At 41.6% G+C, this 24,060-nt stretch overlaps 1 protein-coding gene across 27 annotated transcripts in view; it reads left to right on the forward strand.

Moving 5' to 3' along the window:
- The window catches only part of cadps2 (Ca++-dependent secretion activator 2), a 724,760-nt gene that overhangs the window by 541,012 nt on the left and 159,688 nt on the right, over positions 1–24,060 (forward strand). For 16 of the 27 annotated variants that reach the window (XM_043709173.1, XM_043709174.1, XM_043709162.1 and 13 more), the window contains 4 exons: positions 2,885–2,948; positions 5,887–6,010; positions 6,336–6,356; positions 23,003–23,107. In XM_043709173.1, coding sequence (XP_043565108.1) covers positions 2,885–2,948; positions 5,887–6,010; positions 6,336–6,356; positions 23,003–23,107 — 314 coding nt within the window. The remainder of the gene's footprint in view (positions 1–2,884; positions 2,949–5,886; positions 6,011–6,335; positions 6,357–23,002; positions 23,108–24,060) is intronic. The other 11 variants (XM_043709171.1, XM_043709170.1, XM_043709172.1 and 8 more) reach the window with 4 other exon arrangements.

Consider the following 24,060-nt stretch of genomic DNA (forward strand, 5'->3'; position numbering starts at 1 on the left):
GCTTCTGTTCTCATTGCCACCCACTGCAAGTATAGCTTCCTTTTAGATGTGCAGAATTTGTCATATCAGCACAGCAATGCCATAATATTACAAAGTGTCAAATATGGAAGCACTACTACTGTCTCTGAATATGGACCAAATGAAAGAGATGATTGTTGACTTCGGGAGGACACAGAGCGACCACTTTCTGCTGGACATCGACAGCTCCCCTGTGGAGATCGTGAAGAGCGTTAAATTTCTTGGCAGTGAATCTCACCTGGCTCCTCAACACCAGCTCCATAGCCAAGAAAGCTCAGTAGCATCTCTACTTTCTGCATAGGTTGAGGGAAGCCCACCTCCCACCCCCCATCCTCACCACATTCTATGGAAGGTTCATTAAGAGTACCCTGAGCTGCTCCATCACTGCATGGTTTGGGAATTGCATCATCTCTGATCTTAAGACCCTACAATGGATAGTGAGGACAGCTGAGAGAATCATCGGGGTCTCTCTACCGTCCGTTATGGACATTTACTCCACACACTGCATCCAAAAGGCTAACAGCATTGTGGGAGATACCACACCCCCCTCACTCAAACTCTTCTCCCTCCAGCCATCTGGCAGAAGATACTGGAGCATTCGGTCTTTCACGGCCAGACTGTGCAACAGTTTCTTCCCCCAGACCATCAGGCTCCTTATCATAGTATGATCAGACTCTATTCCATCTGAAACACTTTGCAAACTTTGAATTGCTACTAGAACGATGTTTTATTATTTGTCATTCTTTTATTACACTGTAATTTGTACACCATTGTGCCTATAGTCTTGATATGTCAGGAATTTCTAAGCTGTCTTACGTGTTTTGCACTTCTTATGCACTTTATGCCGCCCTGTGTATGATTGCACAGTTTGTGCTGTCCATGTAGCACCCTCAGACGTGGAGGAACGCCGTCTCATTTTTACTGTGTCAGTTGTACTTGGTAGAAATAACAAATAAAGCTACTTTTGACTCTTGATTAACTTGCATTGTTGAACAAGAGTATAAGGTTTGGTTGTGTGAGAAGTTTGAATGTAGAGCTTTTCAGCAGCTGAATTGTATTGAGATACCACAGCACTGGTTAACCTTTGAATGCTGTAACTTTACACAATTTAATGCTTTCACTTTTGTATTATTTTCAGGTGCATGATTCTATTCTAGGATGTAGCTCTTCCAGTTAGACAATACAGAAATTTATCACCCAGCTTTATACCACAAAGTATTCACTAAAACTGTAATTTACAATGTCAACAATGGCTCAATCAATCACTCACTCACCTTGGAGTCAAAAGGTTTTGAGTTCAAGTTCCATTCCATAGACTTGTGCACAGAAGTCCAGGCTGTCACTCCAGTCTAAAGCTTAGGCAGTGCGACATTTTTGGTAGAGCCATTTTTGAGGCAAGATATTAAACTAAGGCCCTATCTGTGATCTTGACTGATTGTAAAATATCTCATAAGCATTTTTTGAAGAAGAGCAGACAGGTTTATTTCCCAGTGCCATGGCCAATATGTATTCTTCAATCAATGTTACAGCTTAAGATTATTTGATTGTTACTGTATTGTTTGTAAGAGATTGTTTTGCATATTGGCTGCTATGTTTACCCCATTACAACAGTGACTACAAAGTTAGTTAATTGGCTACAAAGTGCACTCAGATGTCTGAGTTTGTAAAAGTAACTTGAGTCATAGTTAAAGAGATATACAGCACAGAAATGGACCTTCAGTCCAACTCGTCCATGCTAACCAGATATCCTAACCTAATCTAGTCCCATTTGCCAGCACTTGGCCCATATCCCTCTAAACCCTTCTTATTTATACACACATTCAAATGCCTTTTAAATGTTGTAATTGTACCAGCCTCCACCATTTCCCCGGGAGTTCGTTCCATACATGCACTACCCTCTACATGAAAAAGTTGCCCCTTAGGTCCCTTTTAAATCTTTCCCCTTGCACCATAAACGTATGCCAACTAGTTCTGGACTCCCCCACCCCAGGGAAAAGATCTTATCTATTTACCCTATCCATGCCCCTCATGATTTTATAAACCTCTATAAAGACTAATTAAATGCAGGTTATTTTCTCTTTAGCTCTTCAAATTTTAATTTTAAAAAGTTGCGTATACACATGAAAATCTAAAACAAATGTGAAACCTTTCCAGACATTGGATAGTTCTGGAAACACTCAAAAGGTCATTCTTGATGAAGGACTCCTGCCCGAAACGTTGATTCTCCTGCCCCTCAGATGCTGCCTGACCTGCTGTGCATTTCCAGCACCATACTCTCGACTCAAAAGGTCTAGCAGCTCAGTGGGGAGAAAAACAGAGCAAACATTTCAGGTTTGTGACCTTCCATTTGGACTGAGAAAGGTTTGAGCCAGTAGAGCGGAGGGAGGAAAAAAAACACAAAAAGGAGTCTGTGATAGTCTGAGGGGTTAAGGAGCTTGCAAAAGGTTGCATGGCTTGAAAGAGTGATTGTGGCATAGGTTAACGAATGAAAAGAAGGTCTTGTTGAATTGAGGATTCTGAATACCTATCGTGTGAAAGCAAAGTAAAGGAAATAAGAGAGAAACTCCAAACCTTCAAGAAACAAACAAAACAAAATAGGGCAAGGGTAATGATTTAAAATTTTTGAATTTAAAGTTGAATCCAAAATTCTGCAAAGTTCCCAAGAGGTGCCCTGCTCTTTGATGTAATTTGTTCCAATTATATCCAGTTTGTTCTTTACTGATTAACCACTGGTATAGTTGATTATTTGATGATATGATTATATGCATTTAGCAAGCCCTACTTAAGGTCTGTAACTTATTATATAAAATTGTGCTATAGTTTTTTTTAACATTAAAGATTTCTGAATTTTTCTTTCATGTCCTAGGTATTGTTTTCCATTTGGACGACCAGAAGGTGCACTAAAAGCCACACTCTCTTTGCTTGAAAGGGTATGTTCAAATTGCGATGAAAGTGTATTCTTAATTCTTAGTTTTGTTTTAATACCTTTGCCCTTTGTTGCATGCATGAATAAGTCATTTACTGAAGATGGTTCATAAATCATGTTGATAAGTCTTGTTTCTTTTATGCAAAGTAACTTAATAGAACTGTAGTATAATTTGTGATTCATGATTCCACAGTTAGTTCTCTTAGCCATCCAAATGTATTTGGAAAGGTTTCAATAAGCAGAGAAATAAGCATGTTTCTAGGCTTTATGAGCCTTTCCTTCAATATCCATTATTGTTTATGCATAGTAAGGTAAAATCCATTGGCTAGATGGTTCTTCAATTAAATCAGAAATACCCCCTTTACCTATGGTTTCAGACATTATATTCAGGGCATGCTATGAGCACCATTTCTAGTTTGTCAGCCCAAGCGTTGACAATTAAACATGAAGTAGTAGAAGTATTTAAAGAGAATCATTTGTTTGCTGCAATTCAATGGGGATTTTCATTGTTTTGACCATTAAGAAGGAGTTGCGAACAATTAATTAGTTTTAGCTGACAGGTGCAATTGCAAAAAAAAAGTTATGGATGTAGTCAAGGGACTTTAATATGTTTATTAATAAGTAGGTTCATTGTACATTGATAACACTGGACAGGCCACTAAAATAATCAGCACAACATTGCCATTGAATATTGGATGCATAGCAAAGGTAGAACACACACATGAGGAGACATTATTTGAACACAGTCTTTGATATTAGTGAGACATTTTGAGAATGAAGTGTTTGCAGATACTGATAATTGTTAACTGCACATGCCCACTTTTGATTTTTCTGATTCTGCACGTGTATGCGCAATAAAAAATCTGATTGAAATTTTTTTTGTATAATCTGCCTTGCTTCAGATCTGTTTTACATTTACCAACATACTCTTTCATTCAGTTCTTTTCATTTTAAATGTTCACTAGCTTAATTTCATTAGCTTTTTTTTAAAAACGTGTCTGGTGTTAGCAGATGCAGTCTTTTGAGAACTGTCTATTTTTATATACAGAACTTAAGGCATTTTTAGTGAATTGTGTGGAACCTCAGAACTTAAAGGGGTAATGTATGAGGAAAGATTGATTACCCTGTGACTTTTCTCTTAAAAAGAGAGGACTAAGAAGGGATATGGTGGAAGTCTTTATGGTTTTGCTATGCCTCGATAAACGAGATTCAAGTAAACTCTTCTACCATATACATTTAAGCAGAATACATTATGATTACACATAAAGCAAAGGTGAAAATGCAGCTTGAAGAAATTAATGAGCATGGACCAGATGACCAACAGCAGTGCAGAAGCTAGAAAACTTAATGATTTCACAAGAAAAGGGACTTTTTTTGTCAGAGTAGTTTTTGTGGTTATTAGAACAGCCCTAAAGAAATACTGTACATGGGACAAATAGGAACAGAAAGTGCAAGGAATAATCTAAAGACCTGGCAGTGGGTGTGGAGAGAGAAGTACATTTACTGTTTCAAGTCCAGCATGACTTCATTGGAATGTTCCCATCTGTTCTGCAGCATCCACCTTTATGAAGGGAGGATTTATGCGAAAAATAGGGGTCAAAATGCCCTTGGAGAGCATGAATGCTATTCAGTTTTGTGTTAGATCATGTACATTTCATAAAAAGGCAGGCAGCAATAATTAATTGTTCAGTTTCTATCATCATCAAGAAAAGTTCAATGATAAAACTGACCTCCTTTTCACTGTGAAACAGTCACAAACAAAATTCTTAAAACCATATGCGAAAGATGCTCAACAGGTCCAGCAGCATCTGCAGAGAGAAACAGGCTCAAGTCGAATATATACAAATTACTGCGGATGCTGGAATCTGAAACCAAAAGAGAAAATGCTAGAAAATCTCAGCAGGTCTGGCAGCATCTGTAAGGAGAGAAAAGAGCTGACGTTTCGAGTCTAACTGACTCTTTGTCAAAGCTTTTAGACTTAGACTCGAAACATCAGCTCTTTTCTCTCCTTACAGATGCTGCCAGACCTGCTGAGATTTTCCAGCATTTTCTCTTTGGGTTCAAGTCAAACATAACTCTTTTCATAAATGCAACACTTCTTGTTTCTTTTGATTTCAGGTCTCCAGCATTTGTTTTACTGAGAATGCAGATTAACCTCCATTTACATTTCAAGATGCACCTGGGCTGTTTTCATATATTAAAATTAAAGTGTTAGTAATTTATTCATAGTACAGGGCAGCGATAGCAGTGCCATATCGACATGGAATCAAATACTTTCAGATTTTTTCCTCACAGTTTGTTCCCTTATTCCCTCCTTTCCTACTGGTGATATACAATACAGAGTAAACATATTCATGAACATCAGATGTAATCCACTACTTTCATGCCTATTGTCAACTCATCAATAAATAACCAGGATAGTGAATGTCAATGGATTGTTCATTTGCAGTGGACATCATAACCAAGACCAATTCTGTCCTCAAATAATTTTCACATATGTACTTCCAGTAGCAGTCGGTAGACAAGTCATAAGGGAGATCTCAGCACAAATTGGTCTTTTCAAAATAATAAAGAATACTCCAGCCTTGGGTGTGCGTCTGTGTGAACACATTCTCCCCGGATCCGCGAGGGTTTCCTCCAGATGCTCTGGTTTCCTCCCACAGTTCAAAGATGGCCATGCTAAATTGCCATGTAGTTTCCAGGGATGTGCAGGCTAGGTGGATTAGCCATGGGAAATGTTGGGTTACAGGGATGGGGTGGAGGGGACTGGGCCTGGGTGGAATACATTTCAGAGGGTCGGTGTATACTCGATAGGGTGAATGGCCTGCTTCCACACTGTAAGGATGATATGATTCCATGAAAATTAAGTGGGGATGTTAGGAGAGAAAATGTCATGTGAGGCATTACATACTTTATACATTTGCTTATTTTCTTTGATAAAGGTTCTGATGAAAGACATAGCCACTCCTGTGCCACCTGAAGATGTCAAGAAAGTAGTACGAAAATGCCTAGAGAAGGCTGCTTTGATCAATTACTCTCACCTATCAGAGTATGCCAAAATCGAAGGTTGGTATGTTTGATATAGTTATCCATGTGGCATAGAGAGCCAATTGAGATAATTAACTGAACACTTTGTCACGAGTATTGTTTCCCATTGAACTAAACCATGCTTCTGCAAATGCATATTGCTTCATTAAAATCTCATTTGGTGAGCTTCAGAATCTCCTTCAGTTCATTGCATTAATCTGCCTCATGGGACCTTTCACTAAAGCTGTTTTTTTCTAGTCCCTTGTGGAGCCTTGTTAAATAAATAGTTTCTGTGGATTTATTTTTTTTCCAATCATTGGCTAATTTATTTTCTCTTCTTTCTACACTCTTTTGTCATTTCAAGCAGCCAGTGGAAAAGAACCAGGTAATTGGATAGATGCACTGGTTGATGGTTACACCTCTTTAAAATAAGTCATTGCTCGACAATAACTGTCTGTCAGATACTATCCTCAACTGGAGGAGGGTTATGGTTATTTATTTTACTTGCTTTCAAATAAAATAGAAAATGCAAAGTACAGTTCTTCATTGAACATTCCTCACATCGTGTTTAATAACTTGAAGACAATTTGCTGTTTTCTGGGAAAGGCTTGAGACAGCATAATCTCTACACGAAAACAATCGTGGCTGACAGTCGAATGCAGTGCTGAGGGAGTACTGCACTGTCAGATGTGACATTTCTTTCAGATGGCCATTAAGCAGAGGTCCAGCTATATACTAGGACAGATGATAAAGATGTTGTGGTTCTGTTCGCCGAGCTGGGAATTTGTGTTGCAGACGTTTCGTCCCCTGTCTAGGTGACATCCTCAGTGCTTGGGAGCCTCCTGTGAAGCGCTTCTGTGATCTTTCCTCCAGCATTTGTAGAGGTTTGAATCTGCCGCTTCCGGTTGTCAGTTCCAGCTGTCCGCTGCAGTGGTCGGTATATTGGGTCCAGGTCGATGTGCTTGTTGATTGAATCTATGGATGAGTGCCGGAAGCGGCAGATTCAAACCACTTTAAATGCCGGAGGAAAGATCACAGAAGTGCTTCACAGGAGGCTCCCAAGCACTGAGGATGTCACCTAAACAGGGGACGAAACGTCTGCAACACAAATTCCCAGCTCAGCGAACAGAACCACAACAACGAGCACCCGAGCTACAAATCTTCTCACAAACTTTGAAGATGATAAAGATCTCCTAGCATTTGCAGAAAAACAAGGGAATCGTGACCAGTATCTTGGACACCACTTATTGATCAATCTACCATGATTAAAAAAGACCAATTTTCTGCTTATTATCCACATTTCTGTACATTTGGGGTAGTACGGTGGCTCAGTGGTTAGCACTGGTGCCTCACAGTGCAGGGATCCGAGTTCAGTTCCAGCCTTGGGCGATTGTCTGTGTGGAGTTTGCACATTCTCCCCATATGTGTGTGGTTTCTAACCACAGTTCAAAGATGTGCAAAATAGGTGAATTGGCCATGCTAAATTGCCACATAGTTTTCAGGGATGTGTAGATTAGGTGCATTAGTGAAAGGTAAATATGGGATAATAGAATAGAGGAATGCATCTGGGTGGGTGACTCTTCGGAAGGTCGGTGTGGCCTTGTTGAGCCGAAGGGCCTGTTTCCACACTGTAGGGATTCTATGAATTTTATTCTATTTGGGTTTGCTGAGCTTGAATTAGCTGCTATTTTGCAATAATGATTGCATGTCAAAAAAGTACTTATTGGTTGTAAAGTATTTTGAAAAGGCTGATGATCTTGAAAAGTTTATTATAGAAACAAGTCTTTCTTTCTTTTAGTAATCATTCTTTCACACCGATTTTGATGGAATTTAATGAGAGTGAAAGTCCACGTGTAATGGGACAAAGACTATTGCACTCACAGGAGGGGATCAAGACATTGGGACTTAAAAGTTGGAAAGGAAGGGATTAACTTTGAAGTTTTCAAGGAAACAATTGTATTTCAAAAAGTAAAGTATTTATTAGGATTTGCTTTAAGGAAAGTAATTATGTGGTAAATGAATGAGTGTAATTATCTGATAACCCAGCCTCGTGTTCCCGACCTTGCTCTGAGTTCATCTGCCTTACCTGTTAGGGCTCTTGCATTCAATGAAATGCAGTTTAATTTATCAGTCCTAATTTGTTCGCTGCTTTGTTCCTGCCTGCCCTGATTGTTCGACTTACTCCTTTTCTCAACTGTACCAGTCTCAGTCTGATCTCTTTCCTCACAATCTCCTTGGATAGTTAAAAGGCAACTGGATGGGTATTTGAAAAGGAAGGGTTTAGAGGAATATGCTGACACATGGGACTAAATTTGTCTCTGATATCCGGTCAGCATGGATAGGTTGGACCGAAGGGTTTTTTTTTGCTGTATATCTCTCTGTTTCTATCTCAAAAGAGAATAAGCGCTTTCAAGGAACATATTGATAAATGAGCGAGAAAGCTGTGTTTCAGAGAAACTGAGACACAGTTGTATGGTAGCCAGTCTATTTTAGTTATATCCAATATTATCAAAAACAATTAAGCAAGAGAAATTAAGCTGAGTTATGGGTTGCTACATTGCAGAATAAACCTGGACTAAAGCATTAGTTAGTGGCAATCTACTTCCTCCTGACAAAAGAAACTTCAAGAATGTTAATTTTACTCCTACTGGAGAAGAGAAAATCAGCTGATGGTAATGTACAGCTTGAGGAAGAGACGAAAGTGATGGATCCATCTTCCAACTAAGGATTGATATCCATCTGAATTGCTGTTAAAGTGCCAGGATATCTTGATGAGCACTTGTTGGAATAAAGATAAAGAGGATCTAATGGGACAATATAGAAAATGGGCGGCACGGTGGCACAGCTGTTAGCACTGTTGCCTCACAGCACCAGAGACCCGGGTTCAATTCCCGCCTCAGGCGACTGACTGTGTGGAATTTGCACATTCTCCCCGTGTCTGCGTGGGTTTCCTCCGGGTGCTCCAGTTTCCTCCCACAATCCAAAAATGTGCCGGTTAGGTGAATTGGCCTGGCTAAATTGCCCGTAGTGTTAGGTGAAGGGGTGAAGTGTAGGGTAATGGGTCTGGGTTGGTTGCGCTTCGGCGGGTCGGTGTGGACTTGTTGGGCTGAAGGGCCTGTTTTCACACTGTAAGTAATTAAAAAAACATAGAAAAGTACAGCATAGAACAGGCCCTTTGGCCCACGGTGTTGTGCTGAGATTTAATCCAAATGTAAAATATAGTAACTTAACCTATGCACCCCTCAACTCACTGCTATCCATGTGCGTGTCCAGCAGTCGCTTAAATTCCCCAATGACTTCGCTTCCACCACCACAGCTGGCAACACATTCCATGCATTCACAACTCTCTGCATAAAGAACCTACCTCTGACGTCCCCTTTTTCCCTTCCTCATTTCTTCATAGAACTGGGAAATCTAACCAGTTGAAATTAGTTTTTAAACAAAGATCAACATTAGGATACTAACGTTAAATTGACACCTTTTTGTAATCTCATAATGATTGGCATCTTTATCCAAGAAAATAAATAATGCCAGATCAAAAATTTTGAAAAATTGGGGTCACAACTGGGGGAAACAAAATGGAATCCTTTATATAACTGAATTGGCACATATGGTAACAAATTTAATTGCAGATCACAATTAATAAGTTCCTTCGTATAAGGCTTGTACTAAAATTAAAGTTTTTAGATTGAGACAGAATTGTAAATTTCATATTAAAATGGTGATGTATGTTGTTGACACATTTATGAATATAAATTGAATAATCATGAACACCAAATTTGCCAAGCTTTTGTGAAATTATTTAGTCTGTCTTAATAATAACATAAAGATTATTGAAGCTAGAGTGTAACTATGGCATTATTGGTAAATAGGATAAACAGGGAGATGTATAATTGAACAAGATCTACAGAGATTTAACAACTAGGCATATTAACGTCATCTCATGAGAAATGTAAGGTGAAACACATTGGAGCTAAAAATAGTAAATGTGAAAACACAATGAAAAGTGTATTGTTGAATAATGTAGAGTAAAAAAATTACTTGGATGTACTAATTGGTGAAAAACTGAAAATGTTTTCAAATTATATGTTGACAATTATCAACACAAATAAGAGATTCCAACATAATAATGTGTTAACTCTCACACCAATACGTTGCTGAGATTAATCTCATATGTCTAATTTCTTTTCATAAATTATTTCTTGTCAGGGTTGTGTAATGTTCCTTTAGCTCCCTCATTGCCATGTTTTATTTGAATTGTTGAAGTTAAAATATTCTACCAAGGAATTTTCACATTAAGCTTAATACAGCCACAGAAAACTTTTGAAAATCTTCAAAATTTTTTTATTATCTTCCTGTTTTTATTAAAATACAAGTGCACAGGAACACCAATATACAATTCAAAAATGTTTCTCAAAAGAGGATACATTCTGCTGGGTAGTAAATAATAGTTAATCTTAATTAAAGGGAACATTTTTAGACAGGTTTCAGGGGCAGAAGGGTGAGGAGGTAAATGTTTGTTGATAGCTGAATAAATTTGGGAAGCTGTAAAAATGGCACATGAGATCCTATACTTTACATAAACTATAAAAGCAAGAAAACTATGCTAAACCTGTATAAATCCCATTCTCAGTTAGCCCTCCACTGGTCAGTTTTGGATACCAAAGATATCAAGGACTTGACAGTACAGAGAAGCTTTACTGTAATAGTATCATGGATGAGGAACAAGATTAGGTGAAGGAGCTGAAAATTGAATGGTTTTGATAAGATTAGATAGGAAAAATTATTTCTGTTAGCCTGAGAGTCTGTAACCAGAGATAAGCTAACTGGCAAGGTGATCTGAAAGATGAGGACTTTTTTTATTAGCAGTGAGTTGTTAGGATCTGAAATGTGCTACCTGAATGCAAGGAAAGAGCATTTAAATCACTGGCATGGCCATCATGGACTGAGCAGACTATAGATAATTTCAATGCTTTAGTTGATTTATAATCAACTTGTTTGGAGACATTCTGACATATCACTGGAGTAGGTGGGACTTGAACCCAGGTCTTTATGATAGTAATGCTTAATCTGCCAAAGTCTGGGACTATAATATAAATAGAAATGCTTGAGAGTTTTGTAAATGCATTTCTTAAAGTTTTATTCCGAGGATGTATTAGATGCTGACCAGCTCAGATTTATTTTTCCCTTCCCTGTATGCTTGAGAAGGTGTTAATGGGCTTTGTCTTCATACTGCGGCAGGTTTATGGCGATAGCATTTCCATAGTGGTGTTAGATTGGTATTGGCGAATTTCAGGATTTGTGACTTGAAGTGCTATATACCTTGAAAGGGCATTGGCAGGTGATGGTGATTTTGTCACATTTTTTGGGGTGACAAATTAGCCTGGACCTCAGCCAGGTCACATAAGTGTGCTTCCATTATTCTAAAGATCTCTTGGCTATTGAGAGAACAATCAGCCAGGCTGTTGTTATGAAGATGTGAAATACCTGGTTGTGATGCAAAACCAAATTTTACTGATGGTAGTGATGTTGTTGAGAAAACACAACTGGGGTCTATAACTACATTACATAGCATGGTAGCAAGATGTTGAATCCAGGTTTTAAAGATTTGTTGCTTGGAGGATTTGTTCTGAGTAGACTGATCTTAGTCAGACAGCAGCTTGCTTGTTCAAGTTTCCATAGTTCTAGCATTTCTGTTTTAGGGAGGGACAAAAGCTGTCATGACTCCTCCTCCTGCTTGTTACCCAGTAACCTCTGCTGGATTGTGGGCGAGAAGGCAAAACTATTGGCATTCACTTGATCAGTCTTTTGCACAATATTTTTCCTTAATTCACATTGGTGCTAGAAATGGCCTAGAAACAAGCCAGACTTGCCTTGATTTGCGCCAGTTACTTCCTACACAGCATTCTCCAGTGACATTGAGGAAGTGAGCAATGGCCCATAAGCCAAGAGTTAAGTGGCCCATAGTGCTGAGTGTACTTTGGAAGTTGATGTGTAATCTGTAAAGTATCACTGATGGATTCCTCCTCATTATACCTTTGAATGGATATAACTGTAGGTGTAGGTTGCAGGAAAAGAGCAGGGGAGTGGGGCTAATAAAGTTCCTCTTACAGAGAGCCGGTGTGGACTTCAAGTTGCCTCCACCTGTATTGTAAACTATTCTCTGATTTTGTTCAGTATCAATCTAAAAGTGAGCTAGCCAAAATGTGGTCTGGAAAATATGGATAATGATGAGAAATGTGAGGAGCCGCCAATCTGGACATTGGGAGCAACTCACTGCAACTTTTATTTCAGCTCTCGGCGTCCAAAGTGAGATTCTCATGAGGCAGCAAGTTGCCAATTAAGGAGGATTATTGCTTGTTAAAGACTTTATAATGCCATAGCTCACCTCATTAATATGCAGCTTCCTATCCAACCACCCACCACAAGCAAACTAAGCATCAAGACTTCTCGAAATAGAAGTCAGTACAGTGAGTACCTGGTGAGAGCTTTTATGATGGTCACCACATAATAGCATCTCATAACATGGCCACCAGCCATATGTATCCCTTATCTCGAGACTATGGTATCAAATAGTTGCAAAACCCTCAGCTCCCCATATTATCACACACACACACATATGTATATATTTCTGATCTCTCCTTTTTTGTTTATGGCCAGTTTGGCCAGGCCCAGGAGACTCAACTGAGGAGATTCTAATCTCCTGTTTTTTCTTTCCCAGCACTCATGTCATGTGTGTGCGGGTGTGATACACAGTGAAAGACACAAAGCATACAAATCTTTATTCAATTTCCACCACCAGAAAGAAAGGAAACACCCAAGTGGCCAATGATAAGCAGTGCCCTTCTCATCAAAGAGCAATGCTGCGTGATCAAACAGTGAAGGAGAGGGCAGGGATTAAATCAAAATAGAATTGGAGGGGGAAATCATGCACTCCACTCCCTGTGGGGCTCACCTGTCTCTGAACAGCTCAAGGGTGTTGGTGGATACCGTGTGCTCCTTCTCGAGGGACACCCGGACTCTGACATACCCACTGAAGAGGGGCAGGCAGTCAGCCATAACAACCCACTCCATGGTCGGTGCCTGGACCTGTTTATGGCCAGTATGGTTATCACTTATATTCACTTGCAGGACATTTAAGTAGTTGAGATCCACCTTTCAGGGCATAGCAGCGACTAACAATGAAAGGCTGCAACAGGAACTCTTTGTGAGCAGGACAGTGACCTGCTTACAGGTTGGACTAGGCTGCATCTCAGGGTTACCCACTCATCTCTTAGTGCTCATTCACCTAGAACCTGCCTGCACGCTCACACCATCCCTGCACTGCCATTCCTATTAGTGCGGTCACACAGCCAGACAACTTGTCTTGCTGCTCCACCATCCTCAGTCAAGTGGGCCTGCATCTCGCTGCATGACAGTGTGCTATATCACTCTCACACCAGCACCATATGCCTACAGCATCCGTGGCAAACATACTGTATGTATAGCCTGAAGGCAGCCATGTCAAAAAGTCTTAGAGGAGACATCCTCACTGTAGTGCATGAAGATACCCGTCAGTCAGGTGGTTCCAGCACAGTGAGGCAAGACCAGCCTCTGGTACCAGTCCAGAGGACTGGGGGTTCTAGCACAGTGAGGCAAGACCAGCCTCTGGTACCGTCTAGAGGACTGGGCATTCCAGCACAGTGAGGCAAGACCAGCCTCTGGTACCAGTCCGGAGGATTGGGGGTTCCAGCACAGTGAGGCAAGGCCAGCCTCTGGTACCAGTCCTGAAGATTGGCCATGGTTAGGTGCACCATTTGGGTATTGTCAGTAAAGAAATCTGTACCTCTGGAGTAGAGGAAGTATGTCATGATGGGGGCTTGGGGTGGGAACAAGAGTTGCTACCACCAGAAGAAGTGTCAGGAACCTATTTCAGGGGAATGGGGAATGCAGGCTGAGTGGAAAAAGGAACATCAATTGTGACAGGTGGGAGTATTTAAATGGTGGGAGTATGATAAAGCATGGACGTAACTTGATCACCCAGGAAGGTGGGAGGTCTGGGATCTGGATTAACCTGGTATCAAGAGGAGAAGATGTATGACTACACCTTGCAAGGTCACCTCTCGTGTACGAAGAGCAGGGGGTGATAAAGGTGGCCAGTTGCAGGCTAATGTCAATGGGTTGTGTGGGGGAACTGTGAAGCTTCTGGGCTTTGTAGGCAGGGTTATCAGGAAGGGCATCAGAATGGGCTTCACTGATGCATAGAGGTAGAGGCTGCAATCCACTGCCCAGAGGGTATTCGCTGTCACTTTCCATTTAGCTGAAAACTGAACCAATGTGAAAGGAAATGGTTGCAACGCCTTACAGTGGGGATGTGTTAAGTGTCCCGAGCTGTAATGAGGAGGGGCTGGAGGGTGCAACGATGTGAGCTCTTTAAAGGGCAAGGACGTGACACACAGATGCCCATGCACTGTACTGGACACAGACCTGTAGGCTCCCCAATCCCTGGCGATCCCAATGCGTTGGCTCTCTGTGTGCTGTACACATCCCTGCCCCAGGCATTGTTGACCAGTTCATTCAGCGTCAACGCCTTTGTAAGCAAAGACCAGGGTGAAAATACAAATGTTTGACTGAGATATGAAAGTAATGGTGCCAGTGTAACCCACAGCCTTGGATACAATTTGTTCTTCTTGCTTCAACATGCATGATCTCAAAAAAGGCATCAATCCATAGTACATTGTGGATGGGCATAAATTTAGACATCATGTTTGCACAGTTACAGTCAGGGCTAGACAGAAGGTCAAGCAAACAGATATTGAAAACAAATCAAATTTATCCAAATATGATAAATTGTACAGTGAGCAATGCCACTCAATAGGTTTTTGACTTTCTCTGCCTCCTGTTACTTGTCAGTGTTGTCCCTGGTTCTTCAGTTGAGGTGGAGGGAGCCTATGGCATAGTAGAGTCCGTCGGCATTGGAGGTTTCATCAGGTGAACCTTGTGGAACCTGTGAAGGACTGTCAGTCCAGAGTTGCCCAGCACAGTTCAGATGTTGGGAAACTGGTGCCCAGCTTTCCAGGCAAGGACCTGGAGATCCACTGGATGGACTGCCGCAGAGTTAGTTTTCCTCTTTGTCCCCCACTAACCCCAGCAGAGGAAGTCACTGGACCCTTTACCATGTCAACCTGGTCCAAAGTCGATACCCAGATTGAAGTAATCTCAGCCTTCTGGTGGAGTGTCCAGTACTGTTGGAAGGAGGTCATCTGCCAAGGGAAATGCCATCATCTTTTCTGCAATACCTTGCACTCGCAATATCTCTGCTGCTGTACCCACCTCCCAAGAAGTCCTATTCTGTACCATGCTCCCCATTGCCATCAAAGTCTTCCCTTTCTCACTCTAACATACCAAACCCCGATAGCTCAAACCCTACAAGCACCTTGCACTGTCTGCTCACACACTCAGGTCACCTCCCCAGCCTCACCAAAAATATAGCTGTGCCAACCTCTTTCATTTCCCTTATTACCCATGTCTAGAGGAAAACAGCCCCCAAATGGGCAGAAGCAGTTGGATGGGTGGAATGCTGCTTGTCATTTAGCTCCTCACACTTCATGTGGAGAGGATCTGACTCTGAGCATCCTAGTGACTGATTGGTTGCATCCAAGCCTCTGGACTGGTATTCGAGGCAGCCATTGCCTTTCTGTGCCAGGACCACATGAGCAAAGGCTATCTCCGTTGATATGCCTGAGACCTACTGACAACCATGACAAGCTTCCTGACTTCGTCTGTGTGTAAGTGGCAAGGCTGGTATCTTTGATTGAGGGGGCAAAATGAAAAAAAGCACAGCAAGAGAAAGTAGCCTCAAAAGAGTGGGTGCCATGATAGCGAGCAAAGAGGCCAGAGATGTAACCTGGTCCAGTCTGTGAGCTGGGTTTGTGTCCTTGAAAGCACACTGTCCTTGCTGCAGCATTTCAATGATCATTGCCAGAATACCCTGAAGTGCAACATTGAAGTACAGAAACATCCTGTAAGTGCATCGAAGACTTGACATCGGGGTCAGGCACATATTGGATGGCAGTATATGTGGCCGGGGCGAGTGGAGCATACCCAAGATATTAGCATGGGCTGTCCAGCATGGAGTCCCTTCAGAGAATACAACAATCTGAAGTCACCAGAACACCTGCTCTGATTTTTACGTTGAGTTCTCGATGTCTAGCTATTTTGGTAAGCTAGGAAGCTGAATATTAATGAGATGAGTTGGACCATTAAGGACGCATTTAAAAAGCAATGATCCTCTTAAATTGCCCATCCACCATTGCCTAATGGGAAGCTCAACTCAGCGTCTTGACAAAAAGCATAAAAGGTGGAGTGAGATGCTCCCAATGTACCTGCCTTACTGGACAATCCATCTGATTCTATTACAAGCCTTGCTATTCCCCACATTACTCCAACCCCAATAAAATTCCACCCTGCATATCCAAGCATGTCATTTTCCAGTCTTATCAAATTCAAAGAATGTGTCTCATTACTTCTTTGAAAGTAATTTGATTCAAATGCAAATTCAGGAATCCTCAAGTGTGTGTGCTAATCTCTGGAACTAATTTAGTAACGAAGTTATGACCAAGTGATCAATTTGCAGTGAAATAATGTTTAGTCTAAAACAATCTACTTTTCTGTATTTGAATTTATTTCAAAAATGAAAATGACTGTTAAAGCCATTCTGAAATACAAAAAACCGCTTTGAGATCTGGAAATAAGTTAAAGAGTCCAAATACTATTGTCCACAAACAGTTGTAGTGATAATCTTATCACAGCAGTCAAGTTTACATTTAATATTGCATAAATTTCATACATTTCACTCTAATTACTGGATTACAGTGTAGGGTGTAGGTTTGCCCGCTGAGCTGTAGGTTTGATATCCAGACATTTCATTACCTGGCTAGGTAACATCATCAGTGGCGACCTCCAAGTGAAGCGAAGCTGTTGTCTCCTGCTTTCTATTTATATCTTTCTCCTGGATGGGGTTCCTGGGGTTTGTAGTGATGTCATTTCCTGTTCTATTTTTTTGAGGGGTTGATAGATGGCATCTAGATCTATGTGTTTGTTTATGGTGTTCTGGTTGGAGTGTCAGGCCTCTAGGAATTCTCTGGCATGTCTTTGCTTAGCCTGTCCCAGGATAGATGTGTTGTCCCAGTCGAAATGGTGTTTTTTTTCATCCGTGTGTAGGGATATGAGGGAGAGAGGGTCGTGTCTTTTTGTGGCTAGCTGGTGTTCGTGTATCCTGGTGGCTAACTCTCTTCCTGTTTGTCCTATGTAGTGTTTGTGGCAGTCCTTGCATGGAATTTTGTAGATGACGTTGATTTTGTCCATGGGTTGTACTGGGTCTTTTAAGTTTGTTAGTTTTTGTTTGAGAGTGTTGGAGAGTTTGTGTGCTACTAGGATTCCGAGGGGTCTTAGTAGTCTGGCTGTCATTTCTGAAACTTCTTTGGTGTATGATAAGGTGGTTAGGGTTTCTGGCTGTGTTTGGTCTGCTTGTCGTGGTTTGTTCTTGAGGAATCTGCGCACTGTATTTTTTGAGTATCCGTTCTTCTTGAATATGTTGTATACGTGGTTCTCCTCTGTTTTCTGAAATTCATCTGTGCTGCAGTGTGTGGTGGCTTGTTGGAATAGTGTTCTGATAATCCGTTCTTCTTGAATACGTTGTATAGGTGGTTCTCCTCTGTTTTCCAAAGTTAGTCTGTGCTGCAGTGTGAGGTGGCTCGTTGGAATAGTGTTCTGATACAGCTTTGTGTGTGTGTGTTGGGATGGTTGCTGGTGTAGTGAAGTACTTGGTCAGTGTTTGTCGGTTTTCTGTATACGCAGAACCTGAGCTACAAACCTTCACAAACCTTGCAAAAATTCATCTGCAATTCTACACCAACATCAGTGCAATGCCATTTTAGAACTACCGTGTATACAATCCACAAAATGCTGCACTCAAGCCAATCCCATTTTTTCACACCCTGAACTATGATCTGATCCCTTCCTTCCCTCCTTTGTATGCTTTCTTTCAGGCCTGAAGATTTCTACAGTACAAAGTTCTGCCCGTCCTATTATAGGAATGTGGCAGGACAGGCTGCTCAAAATGATGGATGTATGCAAAATGGACAATAAATGAGGCACGCAGGGGAACTGAGACAAACCTTGGCCAACAGTGTCTCTGCTCAGACTCGAGGATAAACATGCTGCAGAATCCAGACAGGCTGCAGCTACAGACAGACATTTTGCCATTGTCCCATCAGCTGCAGACAACACTTGGATTTGAATAGAATGGAATTGACCTGAATGACATCCCGAGGACAATGGGAATCATCCACTTGTTTGCCAGACACACGGGTGCCCCACACCCTTACTTGGAGAGGGCCATGTGCCCCCAACACCTCCAGGAATGAATGTTTAGGGGCCACCCCGCCATCAACATGTCAGCACCTGGATGTTCGAACCCTGATCGATTCATTGGTGGACATTGAGGACCCTCCCAAAGGACACAAAGACTTATAAATATAAGATTCACCACAACACCATCCTCAGGTGTAGTACCTGGAGACCAACCACCAAGGAGAAAAGACACCCATGGGGACACTGGGAGAAGACCAGATGATCATCGCCACGTGGATCAAGGCCAAGATCTAGTGTGAGATTAGATTAGATTCCCTACAGTGTGGAAACAGGCCCTTTGGCCCCACAAGTTCACACCAACTTTCCAAAGAGTAACCCACCCAGACCCATTTCCCTCTGACTAATACACCTAACACTACGGGCAATTTAGCATGGCCAATTCACCTGACCTGCACATTTTTGGACTGTGGGAGGAAACCGGAGCACCCGGAGGAAACCCACGCAGACACGGGGAGAATGTGCAAACTCCACACAGTCAGTCACCTGAGGCTGGAATTGAATCTTTACCCAGGTGCTGTGAGGCAGCAGTGCTAACCACTGAGCCACTGTGCTGCCCCACTGTGGTGGTATGTGATCATCCAGAGGTCAGCTAAAGCAAAAGATATTTGATTAGATTTATAGTGCAAATTGTTATATTGTAGAGTATTTTAGTATTATATTTATAATTGTGTTAAGTAAATAAATATTATTATTAAGAGTAAACTCATGGTTTCTTTGCTGAAACACATTGTGTGGCAGGCGCAACAGAAGGATGTTATGGACTGAGAGAGGGTTAGAAGAGATTTATCCGAATCCTGCCGGGTATGGAAGGTTTGTGTTATAAAGCAAGGCTGGATCAGTTGGGACTTATCTCACTGGAGCAAAGTGCAGGTTGAGAGGTGATCATATAAAGTTTTATAAGATCGTGAGGGGTACAGATCTTATACACAGAGAGTAGCTTGTGTGTGGAATGAACTTCCTGAGGAAGTGATGGATGCTGGCAGAGTTACAATGCTTACAAGACACTTAGACAAATCTATAAATAGGAAAGGCTTGGAGGGATATGGGTCCGGAAGAGGCAGTTGGGACTAGTTTAGTTTGGGATTATGTTCAGCATGGACTGGTTGGACCGAAAGATTTTTCAAGCTGTATAACTGTATGACTATGACTCTGTAACATTTGCCGACAATATAATGGAAAGAGTACAGTTCCATAAGGAGTACAAAAGCAGAGTGACCTTATTATTTTATATTCCACCACAGGATGAGTGAAGGTCACTCTGCATGTAGAACAGACTTCAACTTTGCATCTCAAATCTCCATGGGAACCGAACAATTTTGCATCCATCATTGTCACCTTTCTTGATAAATTGAACCACATGATCTGTTCTCCAACCCTCTGGCCCCTCTCCATGTGACCAGAGTGGAATTAAATAATTGAATCAGGGCCCTGAGATTTTCTCCCTCGTGTTCCACAGCAGTCTTGGAAACAACTCACCTGGGCATGAGGATTTGTTCACTTATAAACTAGCCAAAAACTTCCATTCCACATTACCCTCACAGTGCACCTTCCCAATTTATAGACTTAAATCCTCCTCTTCCAAGGGAAGACAGATCTGACATACTCGTTTACTGTACCAATGCCCTTCAGCTCCCAAGATGGATCCTCCATCCCATCTACCCTCCGCCTCAGTTTCTAATCGGCCCTACCCTTTCCTTGGCTATTCTCTTCAGCTTGATGTAGAATATTTTGGGATTCTCTCTAATCTTGGACACCAGCAGGCCACTGTTGGAATATTGCGTGCAATTCTGGTCTCCTTCCTATCAGAAAGATGTTGTGAAACTTGAAAGGGTTCAGAAAAGATTCACAAGGATGTTGCCAGGGTGGGAGGATCTGAGCTACAGGGAGAGGTGGAACAGGCTAGGGCTGTTTTCCCTGGAGCATCGGAGGCTGAGGGGTGACCTTATAGAGGTTTATAAAATTATGAGGGGCATGGATAGGGTAAATAGACAAAGTTCCTGAAGAAGGGCTTATGCCCGAAACGTCGATTCTCCTGTTCCCTGGATGCTGCCTGACCTGCTGCACTGTTCCAGCAACACATTTTCAGCTCTAAATAGACAAAGTCTTTTCCCTGGGGTGGGGGAGTCCAGAACTAGAGGGCATAGGTTTAGGGTGAGAGGGGAAAGATATAAAAGAGACCTAAGGGGAACTTTTTCACGCAGAGTGGGTTGGGATATCCGGTCGGCATGGACGGGTTTGACCAAAGGGTCTGTTTCCGTGCTGTACATCTCTATGACTCTATGACTCTATGACCAGCATTTCTTCATGCTTCATATGTGTACTCTCCTGGTCCTCCATTCATTTGCTCCCTTTGCAAGTGTCATATGCATGTGCTGAGCATTCCTAGAGATCCAGGATTCTCTGGGCTTGTTGACTGTAAATTTCACCCGAAGTGACCTTGATCCATTCCAGTTCCTTTTCTGAACACCTCCTATTATTCTGCTGTGGATTCACCTTCAAGCAACTATTCCCAGACTACTTTACCCAGATCCTGCCTTATTTTAATAAAATATGCCTTACCCTATCCAAAGTCCTTTTGTTACAGATCGCCTTTTTCCTTTACCATTAGAAATCTAAAGCCTATGTTGTCCTGGTCTTTTTCAATAAAGTGCTATGCCTTGCCGTCTCAAACAGCTGCCCAACGTTGTTCCCCAGAAACAGGTCCAGCACTGTACTGTCCCTTGTAAGATCATTTACAAGCTGATGTAAAACAGAAATCTTCAACACATTTAAAGAATTATTCCGCACGTCAAACTTTGATGCTATGTCAATCAACATTGTGGCAGTTGAAACTGCCAAAGATATTTTTTTGTTATTCATTCACAGGCTGAGGGCATCACTGTCAAGGCCAGCATTTATTGCCCAGGGGGGCAGTTAAGAGTCAACTACATTCCTGTGGGTCTGAAGTCACATGGAGGCCAGACCAGTAAGGATGGCAGTTTCCTTCCCTAAAGGACATTGGTGAATCAATTGGGTTTTTCCAACAATTGATTCACAGTCATCATTAGACCCTTAATTCCAGATTATACCATCGGCCGTGGCAGGATTTGAACCCAGGACACCAGCACATGACCTGCATCTCTGGATTAACAGCCCAGCGATAATGCCACTAGGCCAACACCTCCCTGCTTTATTAGCTTTTCACCCTCAGTGAATTGTTCATTTACCTTCTTTTCAAATGCCCACTCACTGTTTACAGGCTGTTAGCTTAAATTCCTCACAATAATATTAACAAATCCTCACGCAAGGAGTTATCTCCCTGCACCTCCCTCGATCACAAACAGTGTGAGTGTAAGAGTGAGAGAGAAAGAGGCACAGGGTGAGCGCATGAGAGAGTGAGAGAGACAAACGATGAGCGTGAGTGAAAGAAATTGAGAGGGGGTGAACATGAGTGAAAAAGAGAGAGAAAGAGGGAGAGACAGAGCGTGAGCGAGATAGAGCATGACAATGAGTTAGAGAGAAATAGGCAGAGGGTGAACGCATGAGAGAGAGAGAGCATGAGTGAAAGCGCGAGGGATGGGTGAGCATTATTGAGAGAGACAGAGACAGAGGATGAGCATGAGTGTGAAAGAGAGAGAGACAGAGCCCTGAGAAGTCAGAGCATGAGTGTGAGTGTGAGAATGTAAGAGACAGAATGTGAGCATGTGAGTGAGTGAAAGAGAGAGAGAGAGAGAGAGAGCATGGATATGAAAGCAAGAGAGACAGCATGAGTGAGAGAGAGAGAAATAGAGGTGTGTGTGATAGTCTCTTCTAAAAGTGTGGTAAGTGCTTCCTTTGCCAGGTCGATGTTGATGGAGGTGAACAGTGCTGTTACGTCGACTGAGGTCATTGCTCCGTCTTCCTCTATTTTGGTGTTTTTGGTGATTTTTAGGAATTCCTGGGTGGAGTGGATGTACTGGATTACATTAACATTTCATACCACATGATGTGAGATATGTTGAAAAGTATATGTACATTGACAGGTACCTGTGATGTGTCACATGGCTCAGGCAGCTGTAATGTTGAACCACATAACATTGAATTGTTATGCAGTTCTTGGACTATTTGAGTTATATTAAAAAGAAGTATTACCATTGTACTTATTCCAAGGTTGATCACTTGCATCAATCACTTGAGCCTCGTTGTCACTAGTTTATCATTTTGGCTGCACCTTCTGAATTGTATTGCAGCCTTGTAATCTGCTCTAGCTCGCCTGTTGTTCTGTACAGGTCATCCATTTGCACATTTAAGTGCTTTTTTTCATTACTTTTCCCATTCTTGTGTCTGAAGTATTCACAATAATTGAACAGCTACATTGAGACTCACATTTCCATTAATATATCTGTCCAAAGTGCTCTTTTACCAATAGTCCATTATATCGTAGGGGCTGTTAATTGAACTGCTGAGAATGCCTGGAGCCAATGGCCTTGGTACAACTCAGCAAAGTGCATTCTTTTGAAGACATTTTTATGTTCATGCCTCATTGCTTGCCTGTGCATCAGCCTCTTTATTATTCTATTACATGGTTATTGTTTGTTCTCTCTTCCCTGTTCTTTTATATATATATTAAAACCCACCTTCTGTGCCTGAACATCACAGTGCAGTCACCCAAGTCTAAGCATCCTCCATGGCAGAATCTGCCAGCCAAAAAGCAGACAAGTGTATCCAATCTGAAGCAAAGTGGCATTCCTAAACACAACACAAGTACTGTAATTGCTTCTTTCATGTGTTTGACAGACTTTAGTGGTGTACCTGCTATGTGGTGCAGTTGATTAGTGTGGCTTCTGCATGTGAGAGATATATTTATTCTGTACCAAAAGTGCCTTTCTTCAGATCATGTAATTATGGCAGAAAGCCAGTCTTTCTTTTTGCAAGGCAGGTGCCAAGGCTGTCTGTTCATTTATTTATCATACAAAACTCAAAGAAGATACCCTGCAGATATTTCTATTTTAATGGACGTTGTCTTTTCTTGTTTGCCTTGTACACAAGAATCAGCCCCCACTATGATAACCTCTCAGTGAGAAGTATTGCTTGGGACCACGTTTTTAAAAAGATTAATACTTACAAGATGGCAGTCGCCAGAGATTATTACATTTTAAGCCTAATGATACTAAAGTGGAATTGGGGATAGCCACAGATGACTCCTGCACTAACTGCTTGCCTCTCTTACATTTCCTGGAGTTAACCCATCTATGTGACTGTATCTGCGACATTTCTCCCTTCCTATAACTGCTATCCATCACACCACCTAGTTCTTGTAAATTCCTCATTGCCTGTAACTGTTGCTCCAATCATTCCATTCGATCTGACAGGATTTGCATCCAACGGCATTTATTGCAAAAATAATCCTGAGTAACACGTAAACTCTCCCTAAATGTCCACATCTGACAAGAAGAGCATATCATTCTCCTAAGGACCATTTTTGCTTATTCCAATCTGCAGACCTAGAAAATTGCCCTGTCTTATTCCTGTACAAACACTGCACCAGGCTAACTTAATACTTCTGGCTTATATTTTTAAGTTTAATCTAGAGACATACCTCAATATAACATATAATCAAGAAAGAAGCCACTCTAGTCACTAATGCAGACTTACAGCAAGGCCCCTAGACCACACTTAAAACTATTCACTTATCTGTCTCTGTGCTGTGATCTCCC

The sequence above is a fragment of the Chiloscyllium plagiosum genome, chromosome 19 (genome assembly GCF_004010195.1).
Source record: "Chiloscyllium plagiosum isolate BGI_BamShark_2017 chromosome 19, ASM401019v2, whole genome shotgun sequence".
NCBI classification, from domain to species: Eukaryota; Metazoa; Chordata; class Chondrichthyes; order Orectolobiformes; family Hemiscylliidae; genus Chiloscyllium; species Chiloscyllium plagiosum.